At 42.5% G+C, this 16155-nt stretch overlaps 5 protein-coding genes across 5 annotated transcripts; 2 read left to right on the top strand and 3 right to left on the bottom strand.

Moving 5' to 3' along the window:
• The first annotated feature begins 576 nt into the window (after positions 1 to 576).
• mettl26 (methyltransferase like 26) lies at positions 577 to 3396 on the top strand. Its single transcript, XM_034537356.1, has 6 exons — positions 577 to 916; positions 1145 to 1307; positions 2381 to 2440; positions 2557 to 2624; positions 2891 to 2969; positions 3103 to 3396. The coding sequence occupies exons 1-6, from the start codon at positions 723 to 725 to the stop codon at positions 3157 to 3159; spliced, it is 621 nt and encodes a 206-aa protein (XP_034393247.1). The 5' UTR covers positions 577 to 722; the 3' UTR covers positions 3160 to 3396.
• A 538-nt stretch (positions 3397 to 3934) lies between these two features.
• Positions 3935 to 5899, bottom strand: wfikkn1 (WAP, follistatin/kazal, immunoglobulin, kunitz and netrin domain containing 1). Its single transcript, XM_034537346.1, has 2 exons — positions 5633 to 5899; positions 3935 to 5518 (listed from the first exon to the last, which is right to left on the bottom strand). The coding sequence occupies exons 1-2, from the start codon at positions 5897 to 5899 to the stop codon at positions 4001 to 4003; spliced, it is 1785 nt and encodes a 594-aa protein (XP_034393237.1). The 3' UTR covers positions 3935 to 4000.
• A 1276-nt stretch (positions 5900 to 7175) lies between these two features.
• Positions 7176 to 11927, bottom strand: LOC117731050 (ras-related protein Rab-40C). Its single transcript, XM_034533184.1, has 7 exons — positions 11875 to 11927; positions 11255 to 11532; positions 11109 to 11169; positions 10942 to 11002; positions 10779 to 10856; positions 10372 to 10594; positions 7176 to 9208 (listed from the first exon to the last, which is right to left on the bottom strand). The coding sequence occupies exons 2-7, from the start codon at positions 11406 to 11408 to the stop codon at positions 8907 to 8909; spliced, it is 879 nt and encodes a 292-aa protein (XP_034389075.1). The 5' UTR covers positions 11409 to 11532; positions 11875 to 11927; the 3' UTR covers positions 7176 to 8906.
• A 224-nt stretch (positions 11928 to 12151) lies between these two features.
• Positions 12152 to 13308, top strand: zp3c (zona pellucida glycoprotein 3c). Its single transcript, XM_034555832.1, is given in 6 exon segments — positions 12152 to 12287; positions 12290 to 12477; positions 12888 to 12895; positions 12897 to 13134; positions 13214 to 13234; positions 13237 to 13308. Coding segments are annotated over 6 exon segments (663 nt in total).
• Positions 12868 to 15922, bottom strand: LOC117731042 (inositol 1,4,5-trisphosphate receptor-interacting protein). Its single transcript, XM_034533172.1, has 2 exons — positions 15759 to 15922; positions 12868 to 15442 (listed from the first exon to the last, which is right to left on the bottom strand). Exon 2 carries the CDS (start codon positions 15431 to 15433, stop codon positions 13490 to 13492), a length of 1944 nt encoding a protein of 647 aa, XP_034389063.1. The 5' UTR covers positions 15434 to 15442; positions 15759 to 15922; the 3' UTR covers positions 12868 to 13489.
• Between the last annotated feature and the right edge of the window lie 233 nt (positions 15923 to 16155).

Here is a 16155-nt window from a genome sequence, read left to right as displayed (position 1 = left end):
CTCAAGCCTGTTTATTTTATATCAATACAAATCCTGTTATGTAACATTTGTGTTTGCCAAAACATGTTGTTCATTTCTGCTGTTTCTGTTGTATTTATTTCCTATACCTCAGACATGTTTTTTTGTATTATTACATGTTGATCGCTTTGTCTGTAATATTTAAATGTCAGCCTTGGGGAAATGTTAGTGTGAAACTGTAAATCTTGTAAATTAGAATGTGTACCTGAATGCTATTTTACCTTGAATAAAGAGACCCATATATAAAAGATGTCGTTCTTTTGTGCACATTTAAGACTGCATTAAATGCAGTAAGCCTATTAAAATACACAGAAGCACGTTAGGCGTGTATTGAACAGATGCGAGCAACATCGTTACAGCATAATTAAAAACCTGAACACTAGGCCACGTAAAGGGAAATAAACAATGACAAGTACATTCTACTTATGATTTATTGTGTATTTATGTCGGCGAAGACGGCCTAACGTTATATTGATCTTAACCCAAGCAGCGCACCAGAGGAGAACGTGTGCCCGTCCAGTGTTCCCATTGGATGTCATTTCGGTGACGTGAGGCAATGCGGAAGTGGACCATTTTCAGCCGAAAACAAAACATTCGTGGGTGGTGTTGAGTTATTCAATCTGGACTGACGTTACCCAGCCATACTGGAGTTGTTTCATAAACTGTACCGCATAGCTCGACAGTTGTACCCGGTTGTTGGAACGATGCTGAACGCCGCCGCCGCGGAGAGGAACAAGGAACCCATCCTCGCAGTGCTCCGGGAGAGCGTGAACACCGGGAGATCCCTGCAGGCTCTGGAGATCTCCTCCGGTACCGGGCAGCATGTCACACACTTCGCTCAGGCCCTGCGCAATATTGTGTGGCAGCCCTCAGAGTTTGACCGCCAGTCTCTTGCCAGGTAAACACAGCGTGCGTGTATCAGTTAGTAACAATTCACATTGTAACTGTGGTGCAGTGTAAACAATGAATAAACTCGGTTGATAACGGTATTGGTTAGTTTCTGCGTAGCAAACTTGAATCAAGGCACTGGTCATTGAGCTCGGGTATTGCGGTAGTTAATGTCATACTACTGATGCATAACTGGGTTTTGTTGTTTTACAATCATGTCCTTTGTTCCTCTTCTCAGTATCGAAGCGTACAGAGCCCACTACCAGCAGCACAATGTGAGGCCTGCCATCCACCTGGATGCTTCTCTGCCCTATCAGTACTGGGGAGGCATTCAGCCAGAGAGCCTCGATCTGCTAGTCAACATCAATATGATCCACATTTCTCCAATGGCTTGCACTGAGGTAGGACTGCTGATTGTTATTATTATTATTTTATTTTTTTTAGAAATGCTTATATTAACATGTAGTTGGTTTCATCTAACCCAAGGACCAAAGGATCTTGCCCAAAACTAGATTACTGGCAAAACGGGAAACTTTCCTGGGGACCCCTGAAGGCCCCAGATTATATGTGTGGTAATTTGATAAATTGCACATTTGTTTTTGTAATATTGTATGCACCACTAAAGCACAATATATACTGAAACGTTAAAACATCACCTGCATTATTTCCTAATCTTGAGGCACTGTGTAGTAATGGGACCCGTAGATGGAATCAGTTTTAAGGCCTTCATTATTTGCAAGTAGTTCAAGTCGTGCAAATGGTACATATTTCTTTGAAAAATGTAATAAATCAACGCGCCACAAAATGAGTTGCTTGTAAGATGCCCTCTGCTTAATTTTAGCTGGAGGCCCTCCTAGTGGGTCAAGCCCTGATCCCACACAAACATAGTTGTGGTTTAAAGCTCTACCCGGGGACCATTGTGGCCTCCAGTGGCAGTTAAGAGTAAATCATGAAATGGTGTTTCTGTAGCAACAATATAGTAAAGGCAGAAGTCATAACACTTTCTCAGTCATATCAGTTACATAGAAAAATCTCAATCTTAAATCGGCTACGATTAGCCACCATAAGCTATTGGCCAAACCAGAGCAGCAACACCTTGTTGTGTATTGAATTGAGTGTTGAGTGTTTTACTGATTATGAATTCAACTTAATTTGCAAGTGCACATGTTTAATTTCTTCTTTCAAAATTGCGATAGTCTGGCCAGTGTTTTGCAGTGATCTATTGACTGGTCCAGGTGTTCATTTTCCATAAAGCTGAAATACTCCAGTAGCCCCCCAGAGTATACTGTATATACAGTAGGAGCCTTTTGACTCATAACTACTCAGATAATAACTATATAGCAATGCCTTTTTACAATGTCTGCCTCCGATGTTTTAGTCTATAAAAGAGACCAAGAATAAAAGGGCTAGAGTAGTGATCCCTCCTGCCTCTCAACCCCCACCCCATGTGATGTGATCATTATTTTTCTTCTAGGGTTTATTCAAAGGGGCTGGGGCAGTGCTGAAGCCTCAAGGCCTTCTATTGACATATGGAGTGAGTAAAAAAAAACATGTTGTTATAGACATGCACTCACCACATGCATGATGTTATTATCAAATCTAAATGTATGTAAATAAATGCTATATAACATCCTTTGTTGTTATGCTCAGCCCTATGCAGTGAATGGTCAGATCACCCCTCAAAGTAATATTGACTTTGACTACAGCCTACGGCAGAGGTAAAGTGTGTTCAAATCTTTGTGATGCTTATGGAAGTTAATTCTTTTATGTAGAGATTTGAAAGGAATTGAGTGGTTCTCTTGTCAAAAAGACGGGCAGCCATAGATTTCACTTTGACATGCAGTAGCATGTATTTGCTTTGTGTAAGTGAGAACAGCATTGTATAGATAATCATGAAAGTTCATGTGTTTTTGTCATCCGTACAATCAATAATGCAAAGGTGATTGTGGGATATACTATAAGTTTATCTTTTTGAATCCTACAGGAACTCAGAGTGGGGACTCAGGGATATTGCCCTCCTCAGTTCTACAGCACAAAGTTATGGTTTATTCCTGGAGAAAATGGCAAGTAAACAACTCATTTAATCATCCAGTATAATTTGTTCCTTTTTGAAATGTAAAAAGGTCACAAAGTATACAATGCAGTCATGCTAATGTCGGCCTCCCGATTTATTATTTCAAATGTTTTCTTTTCTAGGTGGACATGCCTGCAAACAACAAGTGTCTTCTGTTCAGGAAGGAGAGTTTGGTGTGAAGAATCCTGTGGTTCCTTTTCTGGGTGCCGACCAGTATTGGAGCAGGATGGTCAAAACGCCTTAACTTACACTTGAAGCTCAGATACATTGCCAAATTTTGCAGAAGTTTTAATGAATTGTTTTCCCTTATTCTGAAACAAATTGACAGAGATGAAGTTGTTTGATCCAAACTGAAATACTGTAATCCATTATGTATTCTTCTGTATTGCACACTTGAGTAAAAAGGCTCACTGATATGTTGTCTTCGTGCTATATTTGCCAACTACTCCTTCTTTTTTTTATTCATTCAGTTTGCAGACTGTCAGTAAAACAAAAGTTAGAAGTGCTTTGCAAAGGGAGATATTTAAGAAGCAATGTGCTGCACATTAGATCTTTAAATCATACAAAACAAAACGTTACAAAAGTAAACCTCTATAAAACACCTATGTAAATGACTAATATAAAGAGCCCAATATAAAATAAACATAATACAATAAAACAGAAAAACACAATTTAGAGGTTATGTAGGTGTCTATTCCTTTAGTGGCACAAGCTAGGCATTTTGTGTGGCTACTATCTTATTTTTTTCAAAAGAAAGAATATCTCAATTTAAATTTATATATAATAACATTTCAGCATTGATACTAATGGACTCACAACACACCTGGAATGTGTAACAATAATGAATATATATTGTACATGAAAATTGTATCTCATATCTTCATTAACATATAACATTTGTGTCATTTGATTTAAAGAGTTATTAAATATCAGCTTGCAATTCTAATGCCCATCTTCAGTGCTAACGGTAAAGGTGACCACAGACCCTATGTGGGCTAACTGGTCGGAGTCCTGGGACTTCTACAATACCTCACAGGTCTTTTTATTTAGGACCTCACGTAGCTTCTTGAGTCTGCGTTCAGTTATGGCTCTGACATAGCTGTCTGATTGGATGATGGCAATGCCATCCTGCACTACACCCATAACCAGCAAAGGGTTTTCCTCCATGGTGATGTTGGGACAGGGACAGCTCCAGTCTATCTTGGCAATAGTCACCTCCAGGTGTTTGGTATTGAAGAAAGTCAATCCCATCTTTTCATCTCTCAGGACCTCTTCCAAGCTAAAGCGGGCTAACCCTGAGTCCAGATCCTCCACCAACTCTGTCAGCCGCCCCACAATAGCAAAGTCACTCCGGCATAAGCTGGGCACCATTTTCCCCTTCACCCGACAGGTCTTACACGGTTTCCTTTTGGGCTGTGGGCAGTTTGCCTCACACTCCTTCTTGGTGCTGAAGCTGTTGGCATTCCCATGGCAGCCACCATAGACAAAAGCCTGGCACTGTTTCAAGAGGGAAATCCAGGCCCAACGTGGCTCCCAAGATTTGCAAGGGCCCTGGACAGCTGGCAGGGAGCAGATGCCCATCCCTTCTCTCTGACAGGAGGCCTTGCACTCCTCATACGTCTCAAATCGGTTGCGGCTGTCGTCACATCCACCATTGCTGAAGGCCATGCAGGAGCCCAGCTTGCTGTCATAATACCAGTCCACGTGACGCTCACCACTACACACTCTCAGGTCGACTTCATGCAGGCAGTCTGCTGGTGAGAATGGCCTTCCCATGGGCATCTCGGGATCTTCAGAGAAATCCTCATTGCCCCGGCGGATGACAGACAGCGGGTACTCTGCACGAAGAACTCCCGCAGAATTCCGTGCGATGCATGTGTAGATACCTGTATCCCACACCTGGGCGTTGTAAATGACAAGCTGACCGATGTTGGTGATAACCACATTGCCATACATCTGGTCCGGCCTCATGACCAGCCGCTCGCGCCGTTCGCTCTGTTTCTCCCATGTTACATCAGGTCTGGGGGCTCCAATGACGTCACAGTGGAAGCTGACTGTGCCTCCGACATAGACGGACTGGTGGTGAGGGTTGGAGTACAGTGTGGGGGGCCAGGGATCCTCCTGGGAGGATGTCGGAGTGGGGTTAGTTGTAGTGTCCTGAGGCAGTGGACTGGTGTGGGGTCCTGCCAGGTAAAAGCGGCAGGCGACCACAGTTAAAGTCACCCCACGAACGCAGGCCTCTGCGTCCATGTAGCAGCGATTGAAGTAGGTGAGGCCATCTGAAGCACAGGTGAAGTTGGGCTCTTTCTCACAGCGGTCCTGGCACTTGCAGATGGGCTGTCCATCCCATATGTCACAGGTGGCTCCCTGCTGTGTGCAGATGAAGCCCTCACAGGTAGCGTTGGAGGTGGGGGCATCATTTCCTTCTCCTCCACCCTGCCCATCTGGCTGGGCAGGGGTGCCATCAGAGAAACGTGCAGCCACACAGCTGTAGAGACCACACACGTTGGTGCAGCATTTCTCAAAGTCAGCACAGTCCTGCACAGACACAATACACACACAAAACGGCATTCATGAACGCAGATTTAAATGAACAAAACACCAAATGAACTGATGATTATAAGTTAAGCAATAATGCATAAATAACACCACCTCATCGAAGTTGCATTCTCTCTCGCAGGTGCTTTGCGCATCAACCCAGAGATTGGAATTAAGTTTGTTGGGACAAAATCCTTCGTGTTCAGCTTTGGATCCTGCCACACTTGCGCACGAAGAAAGTTCAGGCAATGCGCAAACCAGGAACATCAACCAATACGCACGTATCCATCCTATTACTAGTATATTTGAGTTGGGTGCATTGTTCCAACGTGTATCCTTTAGACATCCATCCTCCAACAGTTGCAGAGGGATTTTATACATTATTGCTTTTTTGCATGAGTCGCCAAACGAGTAAATCCATTCCTCGTTTAGGTTTTCAAATCTGAAACAAGTCTGTTGTCGATGTGCACATGTGGTCGTCCGTTTTGCACGTAAACATTGTGGCAATTATTTTGCGGTGCGCAGAGAGGAGAGTTGTAGCAATTCCAAAAATCAAGACGAGTTCCCATGCGCTGGATATCTACTGAACAAAAAAATCCCAAGAAAAACGCGTGTAAAATGCAGTTCGGTTGCATGAAATATTTGCCTTGATAACCAAAACTCTTGCAACAATGCGCAAAACTCTCATTCAGGTCGATTTCACCGAACAGCAAAAAATAAGCGAACGGAACTGCACAATGAGAGAGAAAGACGCAACATCAGCCTTTCAGAGTGTGAATGGAGGTGGAAAGGGCAGCCCCTCTGACCGCCCCCATGGTCCTCCAGTGTCTGAAACTCTTATGAAGCAGCGCCATGCGCTAAGCAACTGGACAAACATTGTAAAAACATCAAAGAAAAAACGTGGGGCCGTGTTGGCAAGCTGTCCCAACAACCGTGCGCACGGAGCTACACATTCCGGTGAGAAATCCAACGTGAAATGTGTCCAGACGGTATTTATAGAGGTGCTGTTCATAAATAAGAGAATGAGCTGTTTAAGTCGTTATTTCTAACTTGATCTCCAGTTATAATTAAATAGACCCATTTGTTTTGACGAAGCACACACTTCATGCATGGAGCCAATACTTTTCTTGCACGAATCAAAGAGCAAACCGTGTAAAGCGGAGAGCGTGAAAACCAAACACGGGGCGTGTCGCGTCGCGTCTGGCAGCAAAACATGTTGTTTACGTCCTTCTTGTCTAGACGTCGGTCAGTTGAGCACAGGCGCTCATTCACACGGAGCTCAGAGATGCCACGGTCAGGTGGGAAGGCGTAAAGCGTCACGTGTTCAATAGTGTGCGACTCATCTTTGTCCTGGCGCAGCCTCGAGGCGATGAGAAGCAGCAGCCCGCATCTTTTCATTCAAAGTGACCCCGCGACCTTTGGGTGACATTTGACCGCGCTGTATTCATGCGCTGCAGCGACGTGCTGGTTATCCAAATGTGGCCAATACCGAGACAGCGGCTAATCAATTCAGCCCCCCACACACACGGGTTTTATTGCACTTGAGCACCGACGGGCCTGGACTGGACAAAGGGTACAAAAGATATTCCCACAATGATAAATGAATGAAAAATAACTGCGGCACAGCGTACAAGTTTATGAAAACACAAGGCGAACCTGTAGCTTTACCCTTTATTTGGCTGAGTAACATTATCATTGAACATGTATAGAAACACAGCTCAACAATAATTATCAAACGTTTACATATTTAGTGCTTTAAATGTTCTTTTCGCCCATTGTACTGTTCTCAATACACCACATCAAACTGGTAGAAAACATGCACCGATGGATTATGACCTCAGTGACCCAATATGACACACATATAGCCATGACACTGGGAATGTTGAAGTGGAAATACAGCATGTTAATCAGAGGTGGAAAGAAAATTGAGAATTTATATTAGATTTAAAATATTTCGGTAGATTATTTGAGTAATAAAAAGAGACATTATTAGTTACATCTTATTTAAAATCCAATACTTCCTATGCTCTTTCAGAAGTCTTCAAGTTGATCTGACATTACATTGTTCTCTACCATAAACGACCATTCAACCCTAATGTACACAAATGGATCACAGGGTTAGAAAATAAGAATGAACTTACAGTACAAATACCCAACACGTATTAAAAATATCACAATAGCATATGTACTCTGTAACCTTCCACCTCTGATTCTTACAGTTCCACATATTACCACATGACCACAGCAAAATAGCAGATTAATCTTGTTTTACATTCATAAATACATTGGGTACAAATAAAAGATCCAAAAAGCAATCAAATTAAAATATTCCTCACCAATGTCTTGTGAGTTTACAAATTCCTGTTAAGGATCGAGACCCGATTGCAGCACCTTTTGAAGGCATAATGCCGCGACTGAGCACACAATCTGCACATCATGAGTTTGTACAAGCTTCCTCCTCAGCCCCCAAGCAATCTTTGAATAGCCCCACGGGTTAATAGATTGATAGATGGTCCTACTGGTGGTGGTTTAAACCAGTTAAGGGTTGATAATGCAATTAAGCAAATTAGATTTAGAGGCAAAAATGGCCTGAGAAAGTCAACAGATGTTCAAACCAAAGACTGATAGAGATGGAGTGTGAATTCATTTGGGCCAAAATTAAGGAACACCAGAACATTCAGCTCAATTTTGCTGGACAGTTTCACACATCAAGTAGTGCTAGGCAAAGAATGGTTTTAAAAGTGTTTTTAATTGGTATAAAATCCAGTCTGTCTGGGAAATAGCCCCACTATTCTCATGACATTCAATTTAAGCCAGTCTTATTTAAAAAAATAACTAATCTGAGTTTTAAATAAGTAACTGAGCACCGTTGAGGTTGCAAACGGAATTTTCCAAGGTAGGCAAGAGCATAAGACACACAAGTTGTACACCAAAGCAGATCTCCCAAAATAAAACAAGCATACGAAGCTCCTTGCTTAGATCAACCACCAAACAATGACCAACACAACGAGCACACACAGCACATTTACAACTTTAAATACAATAAACAATCCTTTTCCAAGTAAAAGCTGGCGAAAGTCCCTCATTTGTAATTTTAACAGGTGAGCAACAATCCTTGATTTATATCCGTTAGTCCCAGGGAAATCGTGTTCTACTTGATGAGTGAGCCCCTGTACGTAAGAGCACGGGCGTCCACAAAAGGGCACCAGCAAAGCGCCAATCCAACCAGCCGAGGCAGTTCCCAAAGGTCAATGTGAGTTCACTGCTATGTCCGTTTCTGGTGAAGACTGCTGGTGGCTCGCCGTGCTCTTCTCTGGCCTTGTGACCTCTTGGAGCAACATCACGTTTAATGCTGGCCCTACGGAGGCAACCATTAGTCCACTCATCACTATGAAATCTTACAGTTCCCCTTGGAGGATGACGACGAGTTCTTTGGAGGAGTCTGCGGAGGCCTGAAGGACTTTGAGCGTTTCAGACTGTTGGCTTTGCTTCCGCCGCTGCTACCACCTGAGGCTGCACTGTTGGCCACCGAGTAGGAGCGTCCATGCATCATGACTGCGTTCATGCCGTTGGCCATGGAGAAAGACTTGAGGTGCGACTTGATGGCCACAGGGAGGGGCAATTTGTCAATGAGGTGCACCGGTGTGCAGGAGACGATGGAGCGGCAGCACAGATCTTGGAGGCTGAAGACTGTGGAACAAAAAAAATGGAATATGAATGTGGATGTCACGTCAGATAGCACAGAAAGTGAAACTGCAGGCATGAGACATCCATAATGCTCTCCGATGCATCTTTTCGGCTTGCTCATAAACTGTACTATTTGGACATCACAAAAACATGTATGTGGCGAAACCCTTGTGTCTCCAGTGAGCTCTGATACTTGCATCAGACAGCTGTTATTCAGTGTTGCTGTATACAGTAAACCAATAAATTACTAAATTTGTGTTCACTGCAGCAATTCTACACACTAAAACTATATGAAAACAAAAATCCTACTTGCTGAAACAAGCATAGTTTAATGAAAACTACTGACATTTTATTTTGCAATTCTTTAATCCTATTTGATGTCTTGGATTTCTACAACCAATGAAGATCATTTTAACAGCTGCAGTCTGCTCCACAGCTGACTACGAGTGGCGGTTGTTCAGCCCTCTCCTCTTTAATCCAGGCAGCGCGGATGAAATATTGAGTGGTTATAGCTCAATAGTCCTTAAGCACAAATAACACTGTTGGTTTGATTGTTTGTGGTGAAGTGGATCTAAAAGTGATGTGTTATATGAAACAATCGTTATACGTTTGATGAGTTCTCTCACATTTCATTTCCATTCACCATCACCATCTCGATTACCAGCCTAAGCGTGGGTATGAGTGTCCATACAAGTGTGCACTATCTATCCGTCAAGTTTTTTTTATATAGATCATAACTTTTCTGTGGGAAGTGGCATATGCCTCATTGTTGTACTTGGGCAACAGTAACAACAATTAGACCCCTAGTCACTAATACTTAACAGACCATGCTTTAAATGGCATTTAACAGGAACTGCTTTTTAACAAAGAAATAGTACCAATAAAAACTGTAGACAGTGAGGACAGTGGATTATCCACAATAATCGGGACACCGTTTCTGGGAATTCTTGATGCCTTGAGTTTGACAGATGTAACTCTGAAATATTTTGAATAGTGCTACTATACCCACTACACTGGGGTGGTGTGAGGTAAATATCTCAAAATCTAAACAAACCAAACTTAAACTTTCTGCAAGATTTATGAGAACCCTCTTTCTACCATAGACAAAAAATATATATATTCCTAATCTATCGGATAACGGAGGCAAAAAAACTTAACAAGCTCACCTCTGTTGGGCCTCCAGAATTTTTCCATCCCGTGCCTCATCAGCACAATGCGGGAGAGTTCTGTGAACGATTCGATAACGTTGAAGTTGCACAGCGGACTGACCTCAAAGAAAGTCATGCTGTTCTTTTCTGCATAGGCCCTCGCCTGCTCCGTTGGTACCTGCCGCTTGAAAGCCAGGTGAAGACGATTTCCCACCAGAATCCTGGGTACACCTGGGGCATGCTGATGGAATAAACAATGTGGGAATAAAAATTGCTTTTAGGTCAGGTAAACAAAATTCTGTATACAGGATTTCTTGAAGCTATTGCACTGACTAATATGCATTGATTTCTCTCAGGGATGAAAATATATAGCATGCACTTCCTATATCTCTTTGTCAACCAGACAGTGTGTTGACTGGAGTTACCTCGTCAATTTCACGCATCCAGCGGTCAATGCCATCAAACGACCAGACGTTGGTTATGTCATACACAAGCAGGATGCCCTGTGGAATAAAAGCCGAACATGTTGACACATATACAGAGTGGCATGAAAACACATGGAAAACACATACATTGCTGTGCAGTCACCTGTGCTCCACGAGAGTAAGACCTGAAGATGGTGCAGAATCTGCCCTGCCCGGATGTGTCCCTGTGGAAGACACCAACCAGCACGTACAGTGAGTGCCCTACTATGCTATGGCTTTGACCGTTACTCCACTTTGGACTTGATAATACCACTTTGTGAAAGCACCCACCATAACTCTAGTTTCACTCTTTTCCCGTCCAGCAGAATTGTGGTGGTTTTGTAATCGATCCCTGAGATTACACACCAAGTTTGTTAACGTTGGTCAATCCAGGCTTTTAACTCAATGTCTGAATAAAAGCAGAGGCAGTCACTCACCACTGCTGTAGGGATAGGGAGACTCTACGGATCCGTCTTGTAAGCTGTCCAAGATTTCACGTTTTCCAACGTCGCTGTCTCCCACCAAAAGAAATTTCAGCAGATAATCGTAGCTCTTGACTGGACTACTCTGTGTGCCCATCATCCCACGCATTGGATCCGGTTCACAGAGAGCTTTGTACGCTCGCCCGACGTCCACTATTCGGGGCAAGGGACAACCCAAAAGGTCCCGAGACTGGTAGCTCAAGCTAGGCGACCGCCGTTGACATTCACGTGAACTAAGTAGTTAAGTTATCTGGTACAAATGATTTAAGCTAACCAACTTACGTCAACTCTGTTCTCAGTGAAGTCAGAGGAAAGGACTCTATCATATAAACAATGTGCGTAGCACTGGAAGCTCAGCCCAGACACGACAAACTGTTTACATGAATAACCAAAACAACCATAACTAGCCGTTAGCTGGCTTGTTAGCTAGCACAAACCAGTAAAAACAGGTTCTAGAGCAAACAGAGGATACGAAGTAAAAACGAGGCGGCGAAGTCCCACTTTAAACTACAATCTACCAAATCAACTACGATTTTTTAACTTTGTTTATGAAGAAAAAAGCCAACAAGGGATACTGAGCTTCCGAGCACAACGTTGAGCCAAGAGGACTGCGTTGGTAGTTCCTGGTTTTGACGTCATCAGCTACGTGATATCCGGGTAGGATTTATAAAATAAAATAACCCTAACATGATATTTACTTTTTTCTTCACCAACCAACTCTCCCTCATGTTTTAAATTGAACTGATCTTTTGATTTTTGATCACACCGAGACTCTTAATCTTATTGATGTTTGGTTTAATAAGATAACTATGCCTTCAGCAACCTGTTTATTGTGCAGCAGCTGGAGTTAAAATGGATCTGATGCATGCTGGGATGGTTTTGCTGTTGTTTTGTTCTGCTAATCAATTCAGAGGTGGAGCGATGTATGGCCCGTTTATGCAAGACCCTGAGTGGGAGAGAATGGCTACAGTGATGGCTGAAGAAATGACTGAGGCCCGAAACCACATTATTGAAGTGCTGATTGATCTTCAACAGTTGAAGCAAAGAACGTTCCAGCCTCTGAGGACCAGAAAGGGCTTTTCAAGCCAGCTAAGGGAGCCAGGCACCTGCCTAACTCTGTCAAAGAAACAGACAGAAGACTGCCTCCATTACTCCTCAAGTGGAGCAACCAGACCAGAGTTGGTTGAAAACCTGTGCCCCCGCTACAATCCAACCAGTCAAGTTTGAGGAGAAATGCCATTTGACATTTCCCTGCAAAGCTGAAACTGACAACGCTTGATATGACTATATTGACAGCTTTCAGTTACATTTGTGCTAAGCTCACACTTAACACTAAATGGGAAAATTAGAAACACTTTAGTTCATACAATTTTATTTTTTTTTCCACTTTTCATGTCACAATAGCAAGGACTGTTTATTGGTCCTTAAGCATTTGAAGGTCTGCTAAAATAAACTACAGGCAAGAATTCTATGCTACAACAAGTATTCTCAGGAATTCATCACTTGTATATTTAAACTGCTAATTGCTCAGTTAGGGATCACTTATTTCACTGAAAACATTTTCACTCTTTTATAACCAAATCACTTACTGACGCCTCTCAGCATCAGGGAACGAAATCACTGGTTCCAAAACTTACACCGTGGGCTAGCTGAAGACAGTGTACATCAACAACTGCTTCATGACTTTGTTAACATGCTTTATTCTCTCTAATTGCAACTGTGTGGTTGAAAGCAAAGTGAAAAAAAAATTAAAGTTCCTAACTTTCACTGTCCTAAAATTCAGTGTCGGTACCTTAATCTTCAAGGACAAGGTTTCCACTTCGTTATCATCACAAGTACTGTCATGAGCAAGTGGTTCAGAGCTCTATAATGTCAAGTAAAAATGTGTTAACTCCAAAATCCATTGTCTTTTAGCAACTCTACATGTACTGTGACAAATTTTTTTGGGGAAATGTACTCCAACTCAGAGTTTAAAGGCTTGCAATTATGATCAAGCTACCAAAACGTGAGTTTCCTGAAGTACTAAAATAAATGTGAAAAAAAAAGAAATGTGCTTATTTTTTTAATCTGAAGTTTCTACTGCAATTATTCTAAACTAATGGCATGTTCCTAACAGTGATGAGATAAAAAATATAATTTAAACTTAACATAAGGCTACTGACAGGTAACAAATTTGAACGAATGGAGCTGTTAATCTAGATAATCATGTATCAGCATGTGTGCGTTTCTAAGCATTTCCTGGAAATGCATCACAGCATTTTTGTAGATACCGTTGTGGACCACAAGGGGATGGAAGAGATTCACGGTCTTTGCATGAGTATATTCAGCAGGAAGTTCAATAAACCTCTGTCTTAAAGGGTTCCCAATTAGAACATGGTGCAGTAGTTTTTTCTTGAGGCTTCTCTCCATGAAGGCCAGTAAGCCTCGTAGCCTGCAAGCCACATGGTGTGGTTTCCACTGTGATGGGTCTTTGGTCAAAAGCAGATGCATTAGTGCAGCTTTGAAATGAAAATCCTTGAGAGCACTGCTTCCCGACAATGCCGTCTGTCTCTTGTGAAGGAAAAGTGCAATTTCAAGAGTTTGTCTGTGGCATGAGTTTACAGGCAGACGTTTAGCGATGTGCTCTAACAAACTGTCTTCATAGTAGGTCAGGGAGAGTGTCCAGGAGGTATCCAGGTTGTTTGGGGAGCAATGATTAATGAAGAAATGGGCATCAGTGTTGCCTTTAACCACAGGATTCACACTGAAGCTAATCTTCTTCCCTGATCGGAACCGAACTGTCAGAGCACCTGGAGCGCTAATGTAGCGAATGTTGAGTTCAAACTCATACTTATGTGAAATCTGTTCCCACGCTTGTTTGATAGTGCTCTGAAACCATTTGGTAACCATGGATTTTGAAAGGAAGTGGGAGTTCCTCGTGCAAAGAAGGACGTCACGAACATCAGTCATTTCCGTCTTCACACTCTCAGTCTCACAATGCAGCAAACACACCATATCATCTGAATTAGGAGACTGACAGTGGCAGCCATTTTGGGTTTTCTCATTTTCCACCAGTTTGATTTGACCGCAGACTTGCATATCTGGCAGCAGGTCACTTGCCTGACCATTCCACAGCTGACACTGGAAACTATATGGATAAGGTGGCGTAAAGGGGACGATGATATCACACACATCCACTATCTGAAAATCCTCAATTACCATGCCGCCTTTGCTATCACAGACGGTCCTCATGGCTGCAAACAGATCCTTTGTAAACCCCTCCAAGAACTCCTTCCACTTCTTATCCGATGAGACTTCTAAACATTTAGAATGAAATTGCTGCAGAGTGTCGTTGTCTGGTAGCGGCACTTCAGCAGTGGTACAGGTCCCTGGGAAGGCCGTGATTTCTTCTTGTTTCATTTGGGATTGTTTTCCGAGGTATTTCCTAAAGAAGCGGAACATAGAAATGATGGAGAGAGCGTTCCACATGTACCAGAGGTAATCCCCTTCCCAGTCACCGATGTCCTGTGAAGTTTCATTTTCGGAGGTCATGGCGTGATGGTGTGACAGAGGTGATTCTTGTTCTTTGGGGCTGAACACCACCTTCTCCTCAGACTTTTCTTGTTGCCTTTGTGGTCTGCTTGGGTCTGTAAACGAGCCATCAGTCCGGATGTCTCCTCCCTGTTTACTCTTCTTGTCCAGCTGTAAATCTCCATTTGGCTCACGGTCAATTTGTAAAGTCTTCAGAGCAGTCTCAGGTTCACTTTTGGAGTTTTGAGGCCAACTTGAATCTGAATTTTCTATCAAATGTCCGTTTTCTGATGAGTGGCGATCAACAACTTCCTTCTCTAAATCTTGATGGATGACAGTCACACCTTTTAAGACTGACATTGTGTCTTTTTCAGTAACATGTTGATCAGCCCGAATGTTTCTTATATCATCTTGAGGCCCTTGTTTGTCGGTATGTATCATTTCCTCCCTGACAGGTGCCATTTTGTGGTCCAGGTTCTCGCATCCCATCAACAGTCTCTCTTCGTGCTTTTGGATGCCCACTGTGGGGATCTCGTCCCATTCCTCAACCCCGGGCTCGTCCCTTGGATATGTGAGGAGACCCAGAGCTACCACAAGCACTCGCAGCAGAGTATCTTGCATCATCAAAACTGTCTGTGAATAAGTCCGACAGCATAAAGAATTGTTAAACATAATTTCAGTCATTTGGAAAAATGCACGTTCTTCAAAATATATGAAAAAGGGAGAAAGAAAAGAATTAATAGATATAATAGAAGTCTTTGCAAATATGTGAAATATATGAGAAATGATCCTGCAGGCAAATTTCCTAATGATGCGAAGCGAGAAAGAACAAAGCTACTTCCTCGATGGCCTGGAAGCATCCTCTTTACTTGTTACTGTGATCCCATTGAATATCAAACACCATTTATTACTGCACCTAACATTAGAGTAGAAGATCAAGAATACGCACCAAAAGAAGTGATTCATTATCTTGGCTTTGCGATGTTCCGGCAATGCGTGAATCGGTACGAAGGAGGAAGCAAGAGACTAACCTCAATGATCTCTTCCTATTTTAGACGTCGCAGTCTTCTTTCATGACTTATTTCCTGCACACCCTACCCATCTGTTCTGCTGTGACATTTTCTTGTGCAATACACAGAAGAAAACAGACAGACTTCCTGTAGGTTTAACTGCATATTCAGAATAGTACAAAGTAAAACATTTACTCCTACTGAATGAATCAAGAGTTTACAAATGCTTTCTTGCATTGTGAAGGACCAACCATTAGGCCACTCACTATTGTTAAAATAAAAACAATGTGTGGAAAATGGTTTGCCTTTATGAATAGTAGAGTAAGCCCCTGGCTT

Source organism: Cyclopterus lumpus, chromosome 1 (genome assembly GCF_009769545.1).
Source record: "Cyclopterus lumpus isolate fCycLum1 chromosome 1, fCycLum1.pri, whole genome shotgun sequence".
Taxonomy (NCBI): domain Eukaryota; kingdom Metazoa; phylum Chordata; class Actinopteri; order Perciformes; family Cyclopteridae; genus Cyclopterus; species Cyclopterus lumpus.
This window is presented reverse-complemented; position numbering and strand designations above follow the sequence as displayed.